At 47.6% G+C, this 20,393-nt stretch overlaps 10 protein-coding genes and 1 non-coding gene across 11 annotated transcripts; 3 read left to right on the forward strand and 8 right to left on the reverse strand.

Moving 5' to 3' along the window:
- The first annotated feature begins 413 nt into the window (after nucleotides 1-413).
- On the forward strand, nucleotides 414-3,261 carry HD556DRAFT_1370970 (AMP binding protein). The gene is made up of 6 exons (XM_041302932.1): nucleotides 414-1,498; nucleotides 1,704-1,832; nucleotides 1,892-2,022; nucleotides 2,083-2,142; nucleotides 2,196-2,560; nucleotides 2,615-3,261. Exons 1-6 carry the CDS (start codon nucleotides 517-519, stop codon nucleotides 2,811-2,813), a joined length of 1,866 nt encoding a protein of 621 aa, XP_041160329.1. The 5' UTR covers nucleotides 414-516; the 3' UTR covers nucleotides 2,814-3,261.
- Nucleotides 3,262-3,493: 232 nt separating this feature from the next.
- HD556DRAFT_439309 (uncharacterized protein) lies at nucleotides 3,494-5,097 on the reverse strand. The gene has a single exon (XM_041310594.1). The coding sequence runs from the start codon at nucleotides 5,024-5,026 to the stop codon at nucleotides 3,560-3,562; it is 1,467 nt and encodes a 488-aa protein (XP_041160330.1). The 5' UTR covers nucleotides 5,027-5,097; the 3' UTR covers nucleotides 3,494-3,559.
- A 523-nt stretch (nucleotides 5,098-5,620) lies between these two features.
- Nucleotides 5,621-6,330, forward strand: HD556DRAFT_1443059 (Acireductone dioxygenase ARD family; the record flags this gene model as incomplete). The annotated part of the gene is made up of 4 exons (XM_041306554.1): nucleotides 5,621-5,877; nucleotides 5,940-6,004; nucleotides 6,057-6,184; nucleotides 6,238-6,330. 4 exons carry the CDS (start codon nucleotides 5,621-5,623, stop codon nucleotides 6,328-6,330), a joined length of 543 nt encoding a protein of 180 aa, XP_041160331.1.
- A 291-nt stretch (nucleotides 6,331-6,621) lies between these two features.
- On the reverse strand, nucleotides 6,622-7,733 carry HD556DRAFT_1370980 (uncharacterized protein). Its single transcript, XM_041302933.1, has 3 exons — nucleotides 7,315-7,733; nucleotides 7,183-7,250; nucleotides 6,622-7,126 (listed from the first exon to the last, which is right to left on the reverse strand). Exons 1-3 carry the CDS (start codon nucleotides 7,364-7,366, stop codon nucleotides 7,025-7,027), a joined length of 222 nt encoding a protein of 73 aa, XP_041160332.1. The 5' UTR covers nucleotides 7,367-7,733; the 3' UTR covers nucleotides 6,622-7,024.
- A 293-nt stretch (nucleotides 7,734-8,026) lies between these two features.
- Nucleotides 8,027-9,318, reverse strand: HD556DRAFT_1370989 (uncharacterized protein). The gene is made up of 6 exons (XM_041302934.1): nucleotides 9,175-9,318; nucleotides 8,887-9,114; nucleotides 8,746-8,813; nucleotides 8,608-8,690; nucleotides 8,366-8,557; nucleotides 8,027-8,309 (listed from the first exon to the last, which is right to left on the reverse strand). Exons 2-5 carry the CDS (start codon nucleotides 9,048-9,050, stop codon nucleotides 8,375-8,377), a joined length of 498 nt encoding a protein of 165 aa, XP_041160333.1. The 5' UTR covers nucleotides 9,051-9,114; nucleotides 9,175-9,318; the 3' UTR covers nucleotides 8,027-8,309; nucleotides 8,366-8,374.
- Nucleotides 9,319-9,957: 639 nt separating this feature from the next.
- Nucleotides 9,958-10,956, reverse strand: HD556DRAFT_439226 (uncharacterized protein). The gene is made up of 4 exons (XM_041310593.1): nucleotides 10,818-10,956; nucleotides 10,646-10,764; nucleotides 10,452-10,593; nucleotides 9,958-10,400 (listed from the first exon to the last, which is right to left on the reverse strand). The coding sequence occupies exons 1-4, from the start codon at nucleotides 10,864-10,866 to the stop codon at nucleotides 9,985-9,987; spliced, it is 726 nt and encodes a 241-aa protein (XP_041160334.1). The 5' UTR covers nucleotides 10,867-10,956; the 3' UTR covers nucleotides 9,958-9,984.
- Nucleotides 10,957-11,888: 932 nt separating this feature from the next.
- Nucleotides 11,889-13,497, reverse strand: HD556DRAFT_1371011 (uncharacterized protein). The gene is made up of 5 exons (XM_041302935.1): nucleotides 13,297-13,497; nucleotides 13,132-13,240; nucleotides 12,949-13,076; nucleotides 12,768-12,897; nucleotides 11,889-12,715 (listed from the first exon to the last, which is right to left on the reverse strand). Exons 2-5 carry the CDS (start codon nucleotides 13,187-13,189, stop codon nucleotides 12,297-12,299), a joined length of 735 nt encoding a protein of 244 aa, XP_041160335.1. The 5' UTR covers nucleotides 13,190-13,240; nucleotides 13,297-13,497; the 3' UTR covers nucleotides 11,889-12,296.
- A 143-nt stretch (nucleotides 13,498-13,640) lies between these two features.
- HD556DRAFT_t64 lies at nucleotides 13,641-13,721 on the forward strand. Its single transcript has one exon. It is a non-coding gene; the product is annotated as a tRNA-Gln (tRNA).
- A 962-nt stretch (nucleotides 13,722-14,683) lies between these two features.
- On the reverse strand, nucleotides 14,684-16,649 carry HD556DRAFT_439934 (uncharacterized protein). Its single transcript, XM_041310595.1, has 5 exons — nucleotides 16,648-16,649; nucleotides 16,475-16,587; nucleotides 16,323-16,405; nucleotides 16,201-16,253; nucleotides 14,684-16,135 (listed from the first exon to the last, which is right to left on the reverse strand). Exons 4-5 carry the CDS (start codon nucleotides 16,210-16,212, stop codon nucleotides 14,918-14,920), a joined length of 1,230 nt encoding a protein of 409 aa, XP_041160336.1. The 5' UTR covers nucleotides 16,213-16,253; nucleotides 16,323-16,405; nucleotides 16,475-16,587; nucleotides 16,648-16,649; the 3' UTR covers nucleotides 14,684-14,917.
- Nucleotides 16,650-17,375: 726 nt separating this feature from the next.
- Nucleotides 17,376-18,164, reverse strand: HD556DRAFT_1371033 (uncharacterized protein). The gene has a single exon (XM_041302936.1). It carries the CDS (start codon nucleotides 18,106-18,108, stop codon nucleotides 17,758-17,760), a length of 351 nt encoding a protein of 116 aa, XP_041160337.1. The 5' UTR covers nucleotides 18,109-18,164; the 3' UTR covers nucleotides 17,376-17,757.
- A 397-nt stretch (nucleotides 18,165-18,561) lies between these two features.
- Nucleotides 18,562-19,947, reverse strand: HD556DRAFT_1291859 (uncharacterized protein). Its single transcript, XM_041299395.1, has 4 exons — nucleotides 19,600-19,947; nucleotides 19,291-19,550; nucleotides 18,885-19,230; nucleotides 18,562-18,826 (listed from the first exon to the last, which is right to left on the reverse strand). The coding sequence occupies exons 1-4, from the start codon at nucleotides 19,720-19,722 to the stop codon at nucleotides 18,725-18,727; spliced, it is 831 nt and encodes a 276-aa protein (XP_041160338.1). The 5' UTR covers nucleotides 19,723-19,947; the 3' UTR covers nucleotides 18,562-18,724.
- Nucleotides 19,948-20,393: the final 446 nt, after the last annotated feature.

The raw sequence follows: 20,393 nt of genomic DNA on the forward strand, positions 1-20,393 counted from the left end.
CTTAAAACGCCCCTGGCTGAGCGCCGAATCCCAGTGATCCGTCGTCAGGTGATGGCATATTCCTGGACTACTACCATTTGGTTGATCATGGACTGACCAACTCGAAGGCTGCTGTGACACGAGCTATCGAAACACCGAGCGGTTGGAAGTCGAGACTCGAAATCATCTAAATTTTTTGATGATCGTCAGTACTGTTCATGTAGCTGTCTAATAAAAACGCACAACCACCACTGGCAGAACGTTGACCGCCGATTTGGACCGAATGAAACCTTACGCGCTTGGCAGCGCTTCGAGTTGCCTGACGCAGATTCCCCATGGTCATACATAGGAATGATGCATCAATGAAATTGACAGATATCGTAAAAGCCGTTGTTTTTATAAACTCTGCCGCTGTTAATCGCGATTTGTTGCAGGTTGACAAAGAACTTTTGCACTAATAACTAGTGTAGTGCTATCCCGAACGGGAATCATACAGTTTCACTCCCACCTTGAGGCTTCAGCACAACGAGCAACACGATGACGGATACCATCTACACGTCGGCCTATCCGTCTGTCCACATTTGTCGTCGTTCTATCTTCACTCATATTCTTGGTATCTCTTCATCTTCCCCAGGCACAGTTGGTGGCTTCCCCGCTTCATCACCCGCATTCATAGATGCTCTTTCCGGTACAACAATTTCTCGTGGGGAATTTCGCTCATATGCTCTTCAGTTAGCATTCTCTCTTCATAACCTCCCATCTCCCCTAGAAAATCGCACCAAGACAGTGCTCATTTTCTCTCCTAATTCAATCACATGGCCTGTCATGCTGTTGGGTGCGGTGGCCGCTGGCTTCCGCGCGACGCTTGCAAACAGCGGATATACCCCAAATGAACTAAAGTATCAATACATTGATGCAGGAGCTCATCTTGTATTTGTCCACCCTTCGCTGGTTGGGACAGCCCGGACCATGTTAAGATCCCTTGGATGCTCCGAGCAAGAAATACGGAGCCGTATCATCGTGGCTGGAGTTCAGTGGATCATGGGTGCCAGGAACGTGTCTGTTCCAGATGACCAACTGAAAGATCTCGTGACCATAACTCAACTACTTGGTCGCGGCGAGCTCAAAGAAGAAGTCAGTTTCGACGGTGAACGGTCAAACGAGACTGTATATCTCTGCTACTCCTCTGGCACAACAGGTCAACCAAAGGGTGTCGAGACCACACATTACAATATCATCTCCGTCCTCGAGATACTCAAACCTGTCTGGCCTAATTCCAAGCCATGCCTTACTCCGTCCATCCCTGCACAAGGTGGTGTAGATGTCCTCTTCGGGTGTCTGCCCTATTATCACATCTATGGCGGAGTCAAACTTCTCCATTTGCCGTTATTCTTAGGCATACCCGGGGTTGTCATGGCAGGGTTCGACCCCGATGGCTTCTGTGCCACTATCGCAAGATACCGCGTGACTATTGGCTTTGTTGTCCCACCAATGCTAGTAGTATTTGCGAGACACCCAGGCAGGTCTCCCTCCATCTTTTCTCACATCACCTGAATTCCCGGTCTAACTGCATATATCGACCTATCTCGCATCATTATATATAAGTGCCAATGCTCCTCCTGGATCCAACCTTTTTGGGGGTCCGTTGTGTGTACATATACCCACTTGTCCTGTCCCCCTATCATCTATCTCCATTCTAACTTCTGACACAATTCTACGTTCAGCTATTCAAAAACATGACCTCACCTCCCTTAAGATTCTCTTCTCAGGCGCCGCACCTCTCGGAGCTGAGCTTGTCTCGGCCGTGATGGAGCGCATGAAGAGTATTGGCGCAGATGTGGATATTCTACAAGGTGTGTTTTCATCTCTCGTTTCACTTTTTGGGAGTACTGGGTCTCAGATCTTTGCATAGGATATGGCCTCACAGAAACATCACCGACGGTATTCCTCCTCCCCGTTCCTGACGCCAGCAGTCATATTGGGGCGGCAGGAGTTCTGCTTCCAAATTTGGAGGTCAGACTTGTTGGCGAAACTGAAGGCGAAGTTCGTACTTCTTCCTTCACGCTATCTACGACAGGTCAATATTAATGATGAACTCTACAGCCGCACACAGATATCCCAGGCGCTGGTGAGGTATGGGTGAGAGGGCCGACGATCATGAAGGTATTCCGTGTGTCAATATTCTTCAAACCAGTTTGATCACGGTTTCACATCAGGGATACCTAAACAACCCTACTGCAACTGCTGAAGCTATTACGCCTGATGGGTGGTTCAAGACTGGTGATATCTGCGTGCGGGACAAGGATGGGTTCTTCACAATCGTGGACCGGAGAAAAGAGTTGATTAAATATAAGGCGAGTTTTTGCTGCGATGCATCTGGTTGTCATTTCTCATTTGGTCACGCACGTAGGGCTTCCAAGGTGAACCTACATTTAAATTTCTTCCATGCTACCGCCCAACTGATAGGTAATGTGCTAGTTCCTCCCGCCGAGCTGGAGTCAGTGCTGTTACAGCATGCCGAGATCGCAGATGCAGCCGTAATTGGGATTGAGAGTAAGGAGGAAGCAACGGAATTACCTCGGTGAGCCCATGAGTGTCTTCTAGTGAATCAAGCTGACAGCTTCTCACTGTGAAGCGCATACATAACGCCTTCTCGCCCACTTTCCCCCCAGGAAGTGTCTTCATTCGCACTAGGTGTCCAAAACTGGGTTTCACAGCGTGTAGCGTCACACAAACGACTAAGAGGAGGGGTTGTCATCATCGACAAGGTACCGAAAAGGTCTGGTCACACTGCTGCCTCTTTCCTCTGTCGCCTGGCTGATGAGGCGAAATAATAGTGCCGCTGGAAAGATCCTTCGCCGTGAGCTTCGTGAGCGTGCAAAGACCGATGTTGCGGTAGGACAATTGAAACCTCGCGCAAAGCTCTAGTCCTAGAATGGGCCAACCTCTGCTTGTGAGGCAAGGTGAACCTTGAATACCAAGGGACTCGAGAGAGTTCCATCTCCTACTAACAGAATCCATCGGATGTTTATTGTATGTCGTATGCTTATCATTTACACTCACTGTACTGTTGGTGGTGGTGCCCGGATACCTTACATGATCTCGTATATACACCATTGGCTCGCTGACAACTAGAAGCACTTAGTCGATTCTTTCTTCTGTCCGAGATCCCCAGATCGGTTGACCGGCATCTCGTCTCTGATGTCACGCTCATGGGCCAAGCATCAAAATGTCACATCTATGATCAGTGAGAAATGGATATAAACTTGAATTGGATGAACTTCACCGTTTGCATTATTACCATGCATGTACGGTCAAAAGTACCCGCAATCGACGGGGTAAAACAATTACATTCTCCATTCTTCATGGCGGGGATGTCACTTCGCACGCTCAGCGCTCAACGTCAACGCCAATCAATCAGATCAAACTCCAACGGCACATCTGCTGAAATTTACAAATCGATTCTTACAGTAAAACTGACAGAAATTTTCAAGGATGATCTACATAGAATAAAAATAAAACGATCATGCTGTCGGATCTCGCTCGGCAAGTGTCTTACCTACTTCGAGTCGGCTTTGCATCAAAGGGATGATGCTGCGCGTGATCGAGGTCTGTCCCGAGGTGCGGTAGGCGCAGAGGCAGCCACAGAGGTAGTCGTAGCGGAGGCAGCATTAAGACGCCGTTGGAGATAGTGGACAGCGGGTAATGACATGAAATACAAGATGGTGAAGGAAATGGCAATAGGGATAGCGATGAAGCCAATGATGTAGGTGGAGTAGCTAGTTGTCGATATCACAGAAGCGAGCGTAGGGCGTGGTTTGGAATCTCTGGGCGTAGGAGGGCTAGTAGTAGCTTCGTTAGGAGACAAGGCGGTTCCCGAAGGGCGAGTGACAGCTGTCATGCCTGAAGTGGGCCAAGAAATGTTCAACCCCCGTAGTTCGTGGACCCCGGCCCTGACGGTTCGGATGACTTGTTCTGGCGGTACCGGCCCGAGATATCGATGGTGCTCTGTGCTAAAAAACGTGTACTTGAACAATGCGCACTGAGCCGATGAGAAGCCGCGAAAAGAAAGTAAGGTTCCAGGTCTAAGTACGGCATTATAGATGGATGTCCGATCTTTCTTCGCTCCAGGACGCTCAACCACCAGACTCTCGCATTTGCGAGATCCCAAAAAAACGTGGGGAGCTGAAGAAAAGAGATGCAAGGTGTCCCGATGAGAATCCACAGTGATATGCATGTGCTTTGCGAGGAGGGCAAGGTGAAAGGTCGATGTGCAGTGTTTGGCAAGCAAACAGATACCATCCAGATACATGTGTGTAAGACTGTCCCAGCGCTTGATAAGAGCTCGGAGAGCACCGTGAAAACCAAGAACATGAATAGGTCGGACCATAGATGCTGCGATTCCCTCCACGCGTGAGCCTAACTTAGAACGACCGCGAGAAACTTCAGAAATCCATTCGAAACGCTGCGGTTTGAAGCTCGATAAGAGATCGAATAATGGCGAATCCACCCTGAGCCAATGAGCGTGTGCAGCTGTATATGTGACAAGTTGCTGGTTAATTTCTGGAGTAGGCAAGCTCGACGTCAACGGGACTCCAATGTTAAAACGAAACCTCAGAGTGTGAAGATTTGGAAAGGGGGTAGCAGCGCTGAGTACGCTGGGTGCCGTGAGGGTCTGCTGTTGAGATGATGGTAAGAAATTGACTTCTATACACTTGACGTATTCCCTATCGGCAGCCGTAAGGCTCGTCTGACTTGAGGAAATACAACGGTGTATGAGGTGTAAGACTGATAGCTCCGAGTGTAAAACGATCGTGGACAGGAATATAGGTTTTGCCAATGAGAAAACACGCCGGTTTATGATGAGCGCGTTGGTAGTGCATTGGTTCATATCGAAAACAAGACAGAGAATATGGCTCAGAATAACGTCTGGGAGAGTAGTCAGAAGATCCGAGTGCCTAGGAAAAAGCGAGATTAGCCTATTGTTTTCATAATAATTTTGGCTTTCAAACCTGCCGACGTTCTTTGGACTCTCAGCAGTCGCCATTATCGAGAGGGTAGGTATAATCCGGGATGGAGGAATGTACAAGAATGAACGTTAACGTCACAGAGAAGTTCAACGCTCGACGAATGTCACGTGACGGGCATGTACCACTAATTTCTCGTTCACTGAATGACCTTGTTCTATCTCGAGGTGACTGGCAAATGTTTTGTATTCTCTCGTGTGTATCAGGTTCTCCGAGTATAGAATCGGAGGGAACCAACTTGTCCTCAATCTGCCACACCACAAACGAGTGCCACTTGTTGATTCAAGAGCGGCCAACACCAGCTGATGACCGTGACTAGAACTTTTAAAAAGGACGCCGACTCAGATGCCTACGGAACGTACGGAGCACCCGCTCCACCCTAGACCTTGATGCATAGGCTTATTCATCAATCATATCGAGCATCTGCACACGTCATACGGACTTGGTCCAATGGATACCTCCATCCGAAATTAGCTGCTCACAAAATTCGGAGTAAGTGATCTATCATTATACGCCTGTGAGGTCAGCTGACGGCCCTGTATATAATGGCCTCGTCATGGTCTGAATACCCTTAGTTCCATCCGCGTCTTATCTGATATCCTCTTAACTATAATATGCGTGCTTACTACTTTGACAACCTTGAGGGTGACCAACGCCTCCCACATGACTCTGGCATGGACGTTCCAGATGAGGTCTTGAAGTCCATTGGCGTCTTGCACTGGCACATTCCCATTGATGCTGAGGGCAAGTATGAGCAGGAGATTACTGCTGTTGCGAAGGAAAGGAGTTACAGGAACCACGATATTGTTTCAATTAGCAAAGAGGGCCTTGGTGATGAATTTGAAACAAAGATCAAGAGCTTCTACCACGAGTAAGACCTGATGTCTTCGTTCATCCGAAATGTACTCACCGCTATGTATCTGATAATCTCAGGCATATGCACGAAGATGAAGAAATCCGATACATTCTGGAAGGCACCGGCTTCTTTGACGTTCGTGGTATGTAACAGCTTGAAATCCTGGAGCTTTTGATGAAATTTACGCTACGCAGAACAGTCCAGTGAATCCTGGATTCGTTGCCACATGGGTGCTGGTGACCTCTTAGTCCTCCCTGCGGGTATTTACCATCGCTTCACTCTCGATATGGGCAACCGCGTCAGGACCATGAGACTGTTCAAGGTATGTTCTCAGTCTGTTCTCTTTTTCGTATTCTTACCGCCCTTGTGCTCCAGGACGAGCCCAAATGGATTGCGCATAACCGTGGCGACCAGACGGATGCTAACCCCTACCGCTTGGAGTACTTGAAGAGCATTCAAGTTCAGTAAATCGATGTGTCCATCGTGGAGCATACGGTATGAATGAGATATCCCAGTCAACATTGCAATGTGTAGTATTTCACTACGATAACCCTCGGCAGATTCATCTGCCGTCAGTATGAATACACCACGCAAATCATCGCGGTCCTGAAATATCATTGGGTGTTGACAATTTTGGCTAATTTCGTACTCACACGTTATCAGCTTATAGCGAGTTTGCTGTGTTTCGCTTCCACAGTAAACATGAAGGCGGTAAAGGGGCCCGACGCAAGGATAAAGTTGTTCAACGCTCACTCGAATATCACGTGGTGTACACCAATCCAGGTTTTCCTTCATAATATCGGGCACCATGTAAGTAGTAGCTCGAAGTAAGTACCTAAGTACTTTGTACAACAGCTGTGTTGAGTGTGGACATTCCATAACAGAAAACATACGAAAGCAAAGGAATAACAATACAGCGTCTATGACTCAAGTAATACAGTTACAGAACCCTGCCGATTAACAAAACAAAACTCGTAACGTGCGTAAGAAAATGGTATCCAGAATATTGTCCGGAATGGTCATCGGAGAAGGTCAAATTGCGGCTGGGTATGTCAATGGTGGTCCGCATCGAGCTGGACCGCAGACGCGTGTAATGGCAGGAAGGACAGTGGGGCGCTGATAAATCGCAATAGCGCGAAAAGTGATATGGGAACGGATTCGATCACAGGCAACCATAGCGGCAGACCCTGGCCTCGACATCTTCTGACTCTTCAGGAGTGGGTTCGCGTTCAGAGAGAGCTTCTGCTACTGCTAGAGCCTCGCGCTACAAAACCAGGCGTAAGCGTTTGTTCATCTGTTGTCGAATCTAAAACGACTTACAGCAAGAATCCCCGTGTTAGCAAGGGCAACAGCTTCAGGAGCTGCAACAGGTACAGGCGACGCAGATGCTACAGATCGATCACATAAACCGTCAGTATGGCAAACATATCAGGAGGAGACAATTAAACGCACCCAAAGCAGCAAAGCATGCGATAACGTAGATGGGAGCGAATTTGACAAACATAGTGTTTTGGGAAGTGGTTTTATTGTTCTGTTGACTTTTGGGAAAAGGTTCAGATCAAAGCGCTAGATGGAGAATGTATTCTGAGCGCAGAACAATAAGAGTCGAGTGCACAAGGAGCTCGTGGAGTCATAAGATCTATTCGATAACGTCTTTATACCACCTTGCGTGAGCCGGCTTCTGTGAGTTTTCGACTCCTTGATATTGCCAAAGGAGGTTGGTTCAAAAGCTAACGACCGCATTTGGAGAGTAGTTTCAATCCCAATTAGGACGTTAGCTTGTTCGTCAGTGCCAACTTTCAAGTTGGTTCTTAAATTATCTCTTCCGTTTGTACGCACTTCTATCCGTACGGAGATAACCTTGATACGACCACCCTGATTACCGACGTATTTGGACGTCCCCTTGTTGGGTGTCAAGAGAAGTAGAAATCTGCGTCAGTGTCCGGTCCAGCGCTAGTTAATCTACAGCACCTGCCTGTTTGGGATCAAGGGGATAACTTCAAGTCGGTGCTCGAGAGGACCCTGACGGTTGTGTGCAATATTCTGCCTTCCGGCTAACTAGCAATTAATCGCAGAAGGGCATGCCATTTTGGAAGGTACCATCAGCATGAGTTTCTGCATGCTGCTGGCAGATCCGATGGGCGTCTTGGCAGGTTGTGAATTCGTGGGCTCAAGGGTCGGGACGATATATGATATGAGCTGGTAAATTGAGAGCACACTGAGCTCAATTTTACACAAGCCAGTAATGAAGACAGGGGTATATAGTATTTTTCAGTCGCATCGAGCGAGTTCATCCATACCAAATCAGAGGATAGGCCATCAAAAATACATAGCAGAAAGAAAAAAAACTGAGAAAGGAGCGGACGGAGAGACGACACAAGCTCTCCAGAGAGTACCGGCCTGAATGGATGTAGTAGATATACAGCACGTCAGCGCGAGGAATGCTACTAGTACTCCTGAGATGAGCTAGAAAGCTAGCCATATATAATATAAACGTGCCTACCAGAAAAAATCAAAGGCATCCATAACGACATATACGTGCTTCCAGAGCATCGCCAGGATCATCAACGAGTATGGAGGGTTCTGCGACAAGTCCTGCGTCTTCGTCTCGCACCAAGACGGCATCGGCTTCATGCAGCTCCAAAAGTAGAGCAGGCTCGCGTGTCAACATGTTAACCTCGAGTAAAACATCACGCTGCACGTCTTCTCATTCAAGAACTTACAGAAAACGAAAAGATGGCTTACCGCAATGACATCCTTGAAAAGAGTGATGCCCTCACTGGGTGGAAGAATGACAGGGATGGGACTTGCACATGCAAGAAGGGATACTGAACAAAGTTTGAATCAAATGAAAGTGGAGCAGACGATAATTCAAATACGAACAGTAAGCAAAGATAAGGATGGCGAAGACCGGAAATGAGATATATTTCGGCGCCATGGTTGTGGGGCTTCTAGAAAATGAATGTACCAGAAAGTCGTTGGAAAAATCCGAGCCACAGAATGCACAAAGCAACAGAGGCGCACAGTGATAATATGTGCAAGTGAAGGATGCTAAGCGATAGTTCACTTGCACTTACAATATAAAGATATTGCCTGCGCTTGAAGAGACCTTTATGAGACCCTTTGTCTTTGTATCTGTGACGCGGATGTGGCCGAGGAGACAAGGCTATCGCGTTTTGCAATATCATCCGGGACCTGAGTAGGGCTTGAGCGACATGAGGTCTGTAGTACCGTAACTCGATCTGGACCTTCCTTTCAGCATTCACTGAGCGTAAGCACATGGGCCACTGATCCATTTTGCAAATTGTGTACCTGTAACATGTCTCGTACTCCTATGGCAAAATGGCATCATATGTATTTCACCAATGTGGCCGGGACTGTCGACAGGGAGATTTAAATCAACCTCGGAATGAGAATTTTGGAAGAAATGCGCTTGCAATTGTGGTAAAGTCAAAGAGTCGAACAAACTGAGAAAAACAACACCTGCCGTAAAAGGCGACTAGTAAAACAAGGGATCATCGACATCGGCTGCAGTGCAGATAAGTTAGCAAGCTTGCGCTGAGCTTTTGATGCGCCACCTGATGCATGCGACATGATAAATCATTACTTCACATGCTATGCTGAGTATTTGTGGTTTGAACGACAGGTGTCATAGTACAAGAAGAATGCTATGGCATAGATTTTTAGCATTAGTATTTTGACGATGTAGTTGAGATGCATTTGTGAAATTTGAAGCTTGAAGGAGTATCGGGAATTATATTTGACGCGCCTTTGATGGTACGCATCACTCAGTCATCGCTACTTTTGTACAAGCCCTTCAAAGACCTGGGCCCGGCCCTCAGTACTCAGTACGGCTTACAGGTTAAATTTTTGTAAATTCTTACTACGGGAACCACCTGTGCAAAGTGTTTATTTTGGCAAAAGTTGCGGTGACTAAGTTGGCGGACACTATAATCAAACTATGATGAGATGCTCCCGTTTGCGATGTTGAACACACAACGACATTTACCGATGAATCTTGAGTACAACACTCGAAATACTCAGTGCACAGCTTCAAATAAATCGTGAATGAGTTCGTATTGTCGTTAACAACATGATAATCACGTAGCCAAGGCACGTGGATCAGTACACCATCGCCCACACACCTGACAACAGACTAACACCTATACAAGCTATCGTGAATATCCCAACAACCCGCTTCAGTCCAAACCATGCATAAGTGGCGATGCCAAGAAGTGCCAAGATAAAGCCGGCGCCACTTAGCGCCAAAATCATAAAATAGCACCGAGTCAGGAGATCCAGTGGGGCAGTGGACGTCCTGGATTGGAATCGGACCCCGGAAGGTATCTGAAGAAGGGACTGTACGATATACAAAGGAGGGATGGCTTTAAGCAAGAGTTGCTTTCCATTAATGCTTTCGTGAGGTGAACTAGTATCAGGAAGTTTTCCCAGGGCGTCAATTTTCATATCGGAAGGGGGTATTGCGTCGATGGTCTTGTATCGAACGAGAAGAAAAGACGCGATATATCCCAGAATTGCTAACACGGGCTGTAAGTGTCTCGTATTTCCCCGAACATCGCGGCACTCACAAGCACAGACATGAAAAACGAGGGCACCAGTGAAACATGCATACACGAGTTCCTGAGAGTCTAAGCTTGCATTAACTGTTACCTGCGACGATACGGAGGTGAGGGTGAAGAGCTCTCCATCGATGCCAGCAAGAAATGTCGTCTGAGGGGTCGTTCCAGATCCATGTAACCAGAGTCGCTGAGCAATGACTTACTATAAGAGTGAGTGTCTGGATCCGTTGCATCCATGCTGCCACAATCGCCGAATCGTCTCCCGTGGGTGTTTGCACATCCTTTTGAACCTTGCCGCGGACTTGTTCATCTCGTTGAGCATCTGTGCATTCTCAATATTTCTGCTGGATTAATAGAATGCTGCCAAATACATACCAAAACTAGGTCCAGGCTCTGCTCGTTCGAGATCTCTTTGAGTGGACATTGCAGATTTTCGTGGGAGAACAAAGTTGCGTGCCGAGTATCTTTACGAGTTGGCTGCCTGCAGATACAGTTAGTGGATATAGGCTGGTCACAAGATTCCTCACCGAAGTGCAGCGTTGCAACACTGAGCACTGCAGAGTGTCCACTGAATTGACAGGTCATCTGGGACCCACCCTTATATATGCATTGCGCACGACTCTCAAGGAAGTCGATTAATCGACCGGTTGCGCCCTGCGGATCTCAAGTTGGCGTTGATATATCATGGGAACGACGTAGAGGAAGCTTCGACGGGGTCCACGAGGATCCCCACGCTGCCATCAGTGGTACCTGCCTAAGTAGGCTGACCGGCACCCTAGTTAGTGTCCGAGTCAGCCTGTGGCTACAGGCAGTTACGGATCATGATACGATGCTTAAGCGCGAATCGTATCGCTCATCCATGGTGCATTGAATATTTGCGAAAAATTAGAATGACTTGTCTGCTATCACACTGTGTTCTAGTTCAGAAGAACGTAAAGTGCGAAGTTCCGAGTCACCATCAGTGTGATTCGGTCGCCATCGAAGACGAGCAGATAAGTCGCCACCAGCCATCGACTGGCGTCTGATCATGGCAAACCGTAATGCATCGCGATCAACACACTAACCCATGTTTGCCTAGCGGCGCTATGGCCACGAGGCGTTAAATCGAAGATACTATGATGTATATATATGCATATAAGTAAAACTTAGGAAAGGCCATCAGATATTAATTTAGAAGTCTGAGAACACGGTTGCGTACCGTAGAGCGACCGTACTACTACGTAGAGCGCTTAAAGTTGGCACGGCAAGTGCTCAGTCAACATGATTGCACGAACGCTAGTGCTGGAGATATCGTAGTATTCACCGTAGCTGAGGAAATGAGAACAACTTGAAAGAGCGACCGGTCGCTACTAGTACTTATCTCGCCAGCTTCAAAGTTGTCTCGGATGCGTTGACAACTTGAGAATTAGATGCCCATCCAAGAATGTCACCGGCTCCGGCAATCCCCGCAACTAGCATTTTAGAACCTGTTTTACTCATGTGCTTGGAACTTGCAGTAAGACGCTCCAGGCCCAAACTTGCCCAGTGCCTGCCATCTACTCGACAATCACAAGCCGCTCCTTAGTGGATAGAAGCAAGTTCTCAGGATGTCTGCGAGCACCACTGGACAGAATAGCATCGGCAAGCCGCCCCGCTGTTTTTGGGCGGCCGCGCAAGCCCTCAGTTGCAGATTCAAGACACCTTGTCCTGTACAGTAAGAAGGGTGGTTTGTTTATCTACGCTACGATGGTCATGTATGTTGGATCTGCCACTGGACATCCTCTGCAGGTTATTAGAGAAGTCGACTGTCGGTGCCGACACCTACTAGCTTTATCAAACTTGGGAGAATCTAGACCTGCGGTTAAAGTGCGTAGTTTATAGCACCGCCCACACAGATGCCACGATGCTAACACCAAGACAAACTATTGTGAATATCCCTACAACCTGCCGCAATATCACCCATGCGTAACCAGCGATGCCAAGAAGTACCAAAATAAAGCCAACACTACCTAGCGCCAAAGTCGTAAAATAGCACCGAGTCAGGAGATCCAGTGGGGGAATGGACGTTCTGGATCTAACCTGGATCCCCGAATTCAAGGGCATCTGAAGAAGGCCGTTGGCAGCATCAAAAGGAGGGATGGTTATAAGCATCCGCTGCGTCCCATGCATGATCTCAGGTTGGTGCAAACCAGGATTAGAAAATTCGCCCACCTCGGTGTTCTGTGTATCAGAAGGAGCTACATCACCAATCTGATACCGGATGAGAGCAAAAGATGCCACATATCCCAGAATCGCTAAGTCAGCTCGTGAGCACCTCGCACTTCCTCGAACCATCCCGACACTCACCAGCACAAACATGGAAAACGAGGGCGCCAGTAAAACACGCATAAACAAATTCCTGGGCATCAAGTGTCGTCTGCGACGATGTGGAGGTAAGCACGAAAAGTTCTCCATCGATCGAAGCGAGAAATGTCGTCTGATGGTTTATTCCAGAAGCATGTAATCAGAGTGCTGAGCAATGACCTACTATAAGGGTGAGCATTTGGAGTCGTTGCATCCACACTGCCACAAGTGCTGAGCTATCTCCTGACATTGTTGCAACATTCTTTGAATCATTTCTAGTCGTAACGCGGACCTGCTCTTCACGTCGGCTATCTGTCATAGTTCTTCAGCATTCTGCCAGATTGATATAATGTTATGGTGTGCATACCATCATCTGTGTGCTGGGCACTGGTACTAGGTTCCGCTCGCTCGAGGTCTCCATCCATGTTCTAACTGACCAGACTTTACCTGCAGCGTTATGTGCGTGTTCTTAAGATCTGAGAGCCTGGAGCATCAGATTAGCGAACGATAGCCTAGTCACAAGAATACTCACGAGCCTGAGTGTCTACTGTGGGGTTTGACTGGGTTTGCAGTCGACCAGACTTCTCGGACATACCTGTTATATGTTTTGCGAGGAATGCTTCAATACCCCCAAGGTATTGATTGGGAAATTAACCGGTGCGCCGCTGTGATTCTTGGTGCTGAGGTTACTGAAATAGCTTGATTCTGGAGGTGCGCAAGTTTTGGCGCGTTAGTGGTATATGGAGTACGCGAATGCGGTAGGACAGCATCAGCCGTCAGTAGTAAGCAATGGGGAATAACGATGCCAGACGCATGGTATTTGAAAGAGATAGAGATGTCTTCTTCAATTGCGTCAATTTCCGTCCAAAGACCGCTGGCGTTATAGTGTAGTGGTCATCACTTGGGATTTTGATAATACGATTTCCCGGAACCCAGGTTCGAACCCTGGTAATGCCTACTTTTTGATTTATGATAGATGACAGTGAGAACCACACCATATATCATACTCGATCGGATCTCCTTGTTACTTCCAGATTTTGGTGTCAGCTTTGTCGTATCGTTCCATGAACCAGTAAGCAGTACTGTACCATCAGGAGAAAAGTCCAGCAAGAAGATTAATTGGACTTTGGAGTGGGCTTTGATGTTGGGTAAGTGATAGTTTTTCCGTGCCAGACGATGACCTGTTCACCTTTAGTGCCGCTTGCTATCAATTACCCACTTTGTGACACCATGCCAATCCCGACACCTCCCTGCTATGCTCCATCTTCCTCAACACAATATCTGCATTCAAGTCCCACACACGAAGTGTCTTATCGGTCGAGCCTGTAACCATCTGTCGTTTATCGGGGAACCCTGCGACTACCGTCGCGTCCTTTTCATGGCCTTTGAACTCTCGCAGGAATGTCGTGATTGGAATGAGCTTCGACATTCTATCGGAGGTTGATGGCGTTGGTCGCGGTCCAAGTGGACTTTCGAGGGATCGTGGGTCTCTCTGAACTTTCCCTAAGCTGCATAGGTGCGTGTATTGCGTGTTTTATGCTACGTCAACCTGCCTCATTCCCATAGATACTCAGAACGCGTGGCTTTTTCCCTCCATCCATGCCTTGATTACTGTTATGGTTATAGCAAGATTGCACCTTATTGTCGTACCCACCATCCTCGACAGTATACCCTCCCAGCGCCTCAGTACATGTAGGCATCCGACTCTTTCAAAGCTTCCAGAATGTGTCTTGTCACATCCAATCGAGCAGTACTAGGCACTTCCTGGCGCTTGATTCTGACTATCTATCTTGCATGACCACATAGATATGGTTATTTTTCGCATCGAGCAGCTACTCCAGCACATCCCACGCTAGTCATTCGAACGTATGTATATAGTTTCATGCAAATATCACCCCTTCATCACATCGATTCCCAAGACCTGCTTGAACGAAATGCGCAAGTACGCAACTTTAAAGAGAGATCGTAAGAGTGTTTTATCGCTATGTACACAACTTGCAAACTTGAGATTCGATGATCTAGCTTATGACTCGTGTATGATAGAGTCTGCGTCCTAGGTATTGGGTATGAGAAGTGTACAGTAAGTGTCCGGGTATAAAAAGTCTACAGTAATTGTACAGTAAGAGGGAAAACTGATCGCGAACAGGCACATATCATACTATCATATCATCTACATTCTCTTTGTACCCCTCATCGTCAGTTAATCCGCAGGCCCAAGCGTTCTCCCACGAGAAAAACAATCGGCAGAAGTGTGTCTGTTTACGTGTGACCTCGAGGGAAAGACCATTCGTTCGAATGTTCTTCTCTCCAGGATTGGTCACAGAAAACGGCGGTGTTCCCCACGGGAAGGAGTGAGGGTCCTGCTTGTACAGGGGAGCAGACACATTGAGCCGCTCCACATGCAGGTCTAGTCCCCTTGTAGGATCGATGTATGAACGCATGCTGAAGGGGGGACCGAGATGCGGATAGACCACTGAAAAGGTTTGAAGGTTCGTCATCTGAGCCCACGGAACTTTGTCCATCAAATACTGCAGCGAGGATCCGGTGGATCTTAAGCCCCTGCTGATGTCACGAAAAACATCTGAAGACACCTCTAAAGCGGGCAGGCATGTGAGACGGGGGATTGATGCGAGGAAAATGGATGTTTTTTTATTATGGTCGAAGGGATCCCAGGAGCCGTTGGAACTCATTATCGTCAGATTCTGAGTTTTTCCAGGAAAAGGGCAGTATTCTCGGTCGATATTGAGATCTTCGTGAGTGGTCCACGCATCTTCCACGCCCCGAACAAGAAGCTGTAAATGCTCAGAGTCAATTGCAAGTACTGGTACAGCAAGGATGACCGGAAGCAGTATGCTCATGTTCAGCTTGAACTCAGGCAGTCCTTCGGAGAGGCTTGCCCAGTGGTTACCGATCCACATCCTCTGTATAGCAGAGGTATAGTCAAAGAAAAGGTCGCTTTCTTTCTCAGCGTACGCTTTCTGCATAAGCAGAGCATTTGCGAACTTTGTCACTTCATGACCTCGGAGAAATACCGTGTGCAGCATTTTGGGGAGGATGATGCGTCTGAAAAGTCGAGAAACGCGACATAGGGAGACGGCTGTCGAATAGAAATTTTTATCGACGTGTTGCTCCCCTGGGGAAAACGTCAGCTGGGCTGCATCTTCGAGGATGGGAATGAGAAGCTCCATAGGAAGGTTGCCAGAGTGAGAGCGAATAGGAGACTCCATGACAGAAGAGTAAGATGCTAAGCTGGTGAGAAGGAGCCTGCCTTTAATACTTTCCTCATCAATTGTGGCTGGGACCACAAGTTGTGACCCGGTGGCCCATAGCAGAGTTATTGTTCCTTCTAGGTCGCACAATGTGCTCTTGTCCTGTGAACATTACTATTTTTAATCACCAAATATCATTATAACAATGATGCGAATGTGGCACGTACGAAACGAAACATATTTCCAAGTCGATTGAGTGGTACTTGCCATGTTTCCCAAACTGACCTCATAGCACCCCGTCCATGTGAGTTACATTTGTCATCAAGTAGATGCAAGCACGCAGACGCACCCAAGGCATTGACGAAACGGCCAAGTTACTTGATGGATGAGTTACGCCTCTATCTCGACTCGGAGGCTGTTCGACAATGAGTGCTTAGTTGAGGTTGAGGTGCAGAAGGATTTGAAGACTGAGTCAGAAGTACCAGGTCGACTCACACTCACACAGAAGACGATGTCGCAGTATTTTCGTCGTGACTTGAGTAAGATAAACACGAAAGTGAGGTATATCGAAAGTATGAGAATTACACTGCAAGAGTATGAAGGTAATTTGTACACTAGAATAGAGAATTCATGATCAATGACCGGTAACAGACGACAGCAATACAACTACACACCAATACCAATGAAAACAATTATTTTCCCTTCTTGGAACATGTAGCATGCTCGAGTCCCTGGGCCGCTTTGTTGAGTCCGTGACAACACCATCCTCCAAGTCCTTGAACGTATTCTCGTACAAATAGATTCGACGACGTGTTTCGCGACAGCGTCCTCGACCTCCCACAGCGTGCCAACGACGCCCTCGAGCCGTGAAAATTGCAGTCCGGTTGCATGCTGGATGACTTCGTTGGGCGTCTGATCATCGACGACAGTAATATTTTATGCTGATAGAAACACAGCATACAAGCTGCGTCAGAGTTCATATCTCATTATGAAATGAAAATTGTGAAGTCCTGCGTACCATGGCAAGTAAGGTGCAACCAGGTATTCTGTTGCACAAAATAGATATGAAGATGATGTGAGTGATTCACCTAAGCTCTTCCAGTCTGATATACCGGCCCTCTAAGTTACTAGGCATGATGCGGGTGATGCAGTAACATGACAAGGAACGAAGATGGGCTGAGTGCCGGGTGGGTGGGATTATCAGCGAGTGGCCGTTGAGAATTGTCCAGCAGCTGCGCGTGTCCTTCAATTGTGTAGTGTTGGAGGAGAGCGGATAATGGAGATATGGAAGATGTGCATGACACTTGTAGAATGGGAGTAACGGAGTAATCAGATTAATCAGAGGTGGTAACGATACCTGGTCGCTGAAGGCGACGACAAGGTTCGGGGTGGGAACTTGTACCATCCAAGATTATCTCCGTAAGAGCCAAATTTATACAATAGGCGTTACTAAACTCTACTACAGAATCATCAACAGGACGTTGGCGTAGTTTATCATGCAGGCCCTGGACCTGGCTAGCTACTGATATGTACAATGACAATGACGTACAAATGGAACGTGCATCATGAGAGTCAGTCATACAGCTCGTCAGCCATAGCTATCAGACCACTCTATCAGCATCGACATCCCACAGAACACACCTCCCATCAACCATTCTAACAGAATACTGCGGTTGGTCCCACAGCGGCACCCACACCCTCGCAGTGCACTTCCTCACATCTGCACCCCACTCACCATATTTCGTACCACCTGGAGTCAAAGGACAACATCAACATCATGACATTCAAAAAATACCTCGAAATTCACCAGCACTCGCAGCAGCCATAAGTGGCACCGAAACCACGGGTATGCCAGCAAGCATGTCTCCGGCAAACAATGCACCTGCTGAAACTACCGAAGCAGTACCAGCAGCGCAAGCGCCTCCGATGGTTGCAAACATCTCCATGGATTCGTTGTGGCTGAACTCGCGATTCCCGGTCACAGAGCGTGCTTCAAAGTGAAGCGGGAGGCTGGCTAGGTGCGTTGTCCAACGTTCTCCGGGCTTGAGGTGATTTTTCCAATTGGTGGGGACGCCTACGAAGAAAGCAACATGAATTTCTTCACTAAGGTTATTGATTACTGTTACGTCGGGCATCTTGGGTATGGTAGAAAGTATGCTCAGTAAATATTGGGAACGACAGAAGTGAAGATGAGTGTTTATATACAATACAGACGGAGCTTCAAACGATTGTCAATGCAACATTCATGAAAGGCTATTGCTCCTGAAAGCCCCCTTTGTTGTCTTTCACGCCCCACAAAGGGTAGTAAGTGCTCTGAAGTTTGAGCACGTTGATGCTGTCCGACCTTGCCTATGAAGTCAAGGACTAAAACGGACCTTCAAGCTTCAAGGATAGAGCCGAGGTGATGTTGACACAACACATCCAGTAACCAGATGCAAGCATTCTAAGAGTAAAGGGAATCCAACATGAGGCATAGATGTGGGCGTTAGGAACCAGAAGTTTAAGCCCCAGACTGGCCCTAGAGTCGTAGAATACCGGGTACCTGCAAGAGGTACCCGCTCGGGAAAAAATGTACATGAGGCCACCTTACATCGTTAAGACCCTCCCAGACCCTCTCCCGTAGGAATTTCCCACGCCCAGGGGTATACCAAATTTGGTAAGTTCTGCGGCACCAACAGCGGACGAGCAACGAACAATGTATTGCCAAACATCCTAGGCATCGTATATACGACTTTTAGATTTATAAAAACATTACTTTGTCTTCTTCTGAGAGCTGGTGTTGCTCCTGCACATATCACTGCAGAACCAATCTGCCTCTGGAGCATCAAGCAAACCAACACATTCAAAATGAAACTAGTATCAAAACGGAATCAGCCACGGTGATAGAAGCACATCGAAACAAGACAGGTACCCATTCATTACAGCTATCAAAACTGCATTGGACCATTTCTCCGGACTCCGGCCCTCGACACCAGCAAAATTCATCTTGGAATGGGTCATCAGGCTGAGTGTCTGCATCCGAGTCTGGAATGACACGATTCTTCACTTGAACCAAGCTGAGGCGTGCTGCTGAGGGACGAATCTTGATGGTGAGACGAGGTTTTGGTGCAGAAGGTACGGCTTGACTATCACTCGCATCAGACAAACCTCGCAGACGTTTACCAAGTAATATGGCAGATGATGATTGAGCAAGAGATGTTTGTGCCGATTCGGAGTCAGCCACAGACTCAGTGGTGTAGTGGTCCGTTGTCCGTTGTCTGTTCGGGTGCTCATTAGTCTACTCAATCCAGACACGACTCATTCATACAGAAACTCACTGTCGTAATGCCACTCTTGAACTGTGCTCTTCAGAAATCCGCAGCATCGATGTCGCTGTCATTTGCTTTCGTTTCCGAGCCTTCATTTTGAATTTTGTTGATATTTGTGTGCTCTCTTCGTTGTCAATTCTCCACAATTCTTCGAAGCGTGTCTTATTCGCTGATGGGTGCAGTATATCAATGTGACGTGACAGCGAGTATTTCCACACTGGAGCAGCATCACTGTCGCAATACGGGCAATGAAGCGGGGTGTTTGTACAAGGCGAGTGCTTTGTTGACTTGCGTGCATTCTTCAACTTGATCTTGAATAGATTCGGGCAGCGCGAGCGACTGATGTCGACAACTTCGGAACCTCCGGCGCCTCTCGCAAGTCGAATCTCGCATAAGACGTATTCGCCAGTTCTCGTGCTTCAATGTCAATGACATTATCATTGCACGATGGCAGCTGTTTGCTTGCTGGTGCAGCACTGAGTTTGGCAATTTGTGCCTCACCAGTGCCAGTTACAGGCTGCCAAGCTTTTGCAGGGCCAGCGACAGCAACTGATTGCATACTTACACTTTTTGGCTGGAAAAAAGAGGTGAGCATTCGATTGTTCTGAACTGCACTGGTGTTTTTCCGATGCTCAAGACTCTCAGTATGAGCTTTCCAATTGGCCTCGCCTCCAAGGCCGATGTTCACATCCCGGTTGCAAGAAGTGCAATTCCGAGAAGTGTTGACATCCTGATAAGATTAGGTTCAGAGGACTCATTCCCTGAGAGAGATTATTTCGTACGGTTGGCTGGGACACCTTTGCTTTTTTCTTTGACATGCTGGGTGTTCAGGGTGTGCGTTTAGGTCCCGATCAAGTCTCAATCAGCTCAATTATCGTCTGTCATCATGTTCTGCAATCTAAGACAATCTATATTTGATACAGTAATATACATTTGATGCTCAGACTGGTGTTTGAACCTAACAGGAGCTGTTTTGACACCCCCCAAGGTTACGCAAATAAGGACCTCTGGGGGACCCCCCCCCTCCCTGCCTTATGTTCGGCATTTCCCGAGCGGGTACCTCTTGGGTACCTGGCAAGAGTCGGCTAAATCCCCTGACCTGCTTCTTCCTC

Source organism: Suillus plorans, assembly GCF_016647745.1.
Source record: "Suillus plorans strain S12 chromosome Unknown HD556scaffold_27, whole genome shotgun sequence".
Taxonomy (NCBI): Eukaryota; Fungi; Basidiomycota; class Agaricomycetes; order Boletales; family Suillaceae; genus Suillus; species Suillus plorans.

Coding starts and splice junctions, on each gene's coding strand:
- HD556DRAFT_1370970 (XM_041302932.1), top strand. CDS start 517: ATGACGGATACCATCTACACGTCGGCCTATCCGTCTGTCCACATTTGT. Junction 2,143..2,195: donor GAGGGCCGACGATCATGAAG/GTATTCCGTGTG, acceptor GTTTCACATCAG/GGATACCTAAACAACCCTAC. Junction 2,561..2,614: donor GAAGCAACGGAATTACCTCG/GTGAGCCCATGA, acceptor CTCACTGTGAAG/CGCATACATAACGCCTTCTC.
- HD556DRAFT_439309 (XM_041310594.1), bottom strand. CDS start 5,026: ATGGCGACTGCTGAGAGTCCAAAGAACGTCGGCAGGTTTGAAAGCCAA.
- HD556DRAFT_1370980 (XM_041302933.1), bottom strand. CDS start 7,366: ATGTTTGTCAAATTCGCTCCCATCTACGTTATCGCATGCTTTGCTGCT. Junction 7,251..7,314: donor CGCATGCTTTGCTGCTTTGG/GTGCGTTTAATT, acceptor ATCGATCTGTAG/CATCTGCGTCGCCTGTACCT. Junction 7,127..7,182: donor CTAACACGGGGATTCTTGCT/GTAAGTCGTTTT, acceptor CTGGTTTTGTAG/CGCGAGGCTCTAGCAGTAGC.
- HD556DRAFT_1370989 (XM_041302934.1), bottom strand. CDS start 9,050: ATGATATTGCAAAACGCGATAGCCTTGTCTCCTCGGCCACATCCGCGT. Junction 8,691..8,745: donor CATCCTTATCTTTGCTTACT/GTTCGTATTTGA, acceptor AACTTTGTTCAG/TATCCCTTCTTGCATGTGCA. Junction 8,558..8,607: donor TTTTCAAGGATGTCATTGCG/GTAAGCCATCTT, acceptor GAAGACGTGCAG/CGTGATGTTTTACTCGAGGT.
- HD556DRAFT_439226 (XM_041310593.1), bottom strand. CDS start 10,866: ATGTCCACTCAAAGAGATCTCGAACGAGCAGAGCCTGGACCTAGTTTT. Junction 10,594..10,645: donor TCCAGACACTCACTCTTATA/GTAAGTCATTGC, acceptor ACGACCCCTCAG/ACGACATTTCTTGCTGGCAT. Junction 10,401..10,451: donor CGTTTTTCATGTCTGTGCTT/GTGAGTGCCGCG, acceptor AGCCCGTGTTAG/CAATTCTGGGATATATCGCG.
- HD556DRAFT_1371011 (XM_041302935.1), bottom strand. CDS start 13,189: ATGGATGGAGACCTCGAGCGAGCGGAACCTAGTACCAGTGCCCAGCAC. Junction 13,077..13,131: donor TGCCCAGCACACAGATGATG/GTATGCACACCA, acceptor GAACTATGACAG/ATAGCCGACGTGAAGAGCAG. Junction 12,898..12,948: donor TCCAAATGCTCACCCTTATA/GTAGGTCATTGC, acceptor ATAAACCATCAG/ACGACATTTCTCGCTTCGAT.
- HD556DRAFT_1371033 (XM_041302936.1), bottom strand. CDS start 18,108: ATGCCCGACGTAACAGTAATCAATAACCTTAGTGAAGAAATTCATGTT.
- HD556DRAFT_1291859 (XM_041299395.1), bottom strand. CDS start 19,722: ATGATAATGTCATTGACATTGAAGCACGAGAACTGGCGAATACGTCTT. Junction 19,551..19,599: donor CGCTCGCGCTGCCCGAATCT/ATTCAAGATCAA, acceptor AAGCACTCGCCT/TGTACAAACACCCCGCTTCA. Junction 18,827..18,884: donor TTGATAGCTGTAATGAATGG/GTACCTGTCTTG, acceptor TTTTGATACTAG/TTTCATTTTGAATGTGTTGG.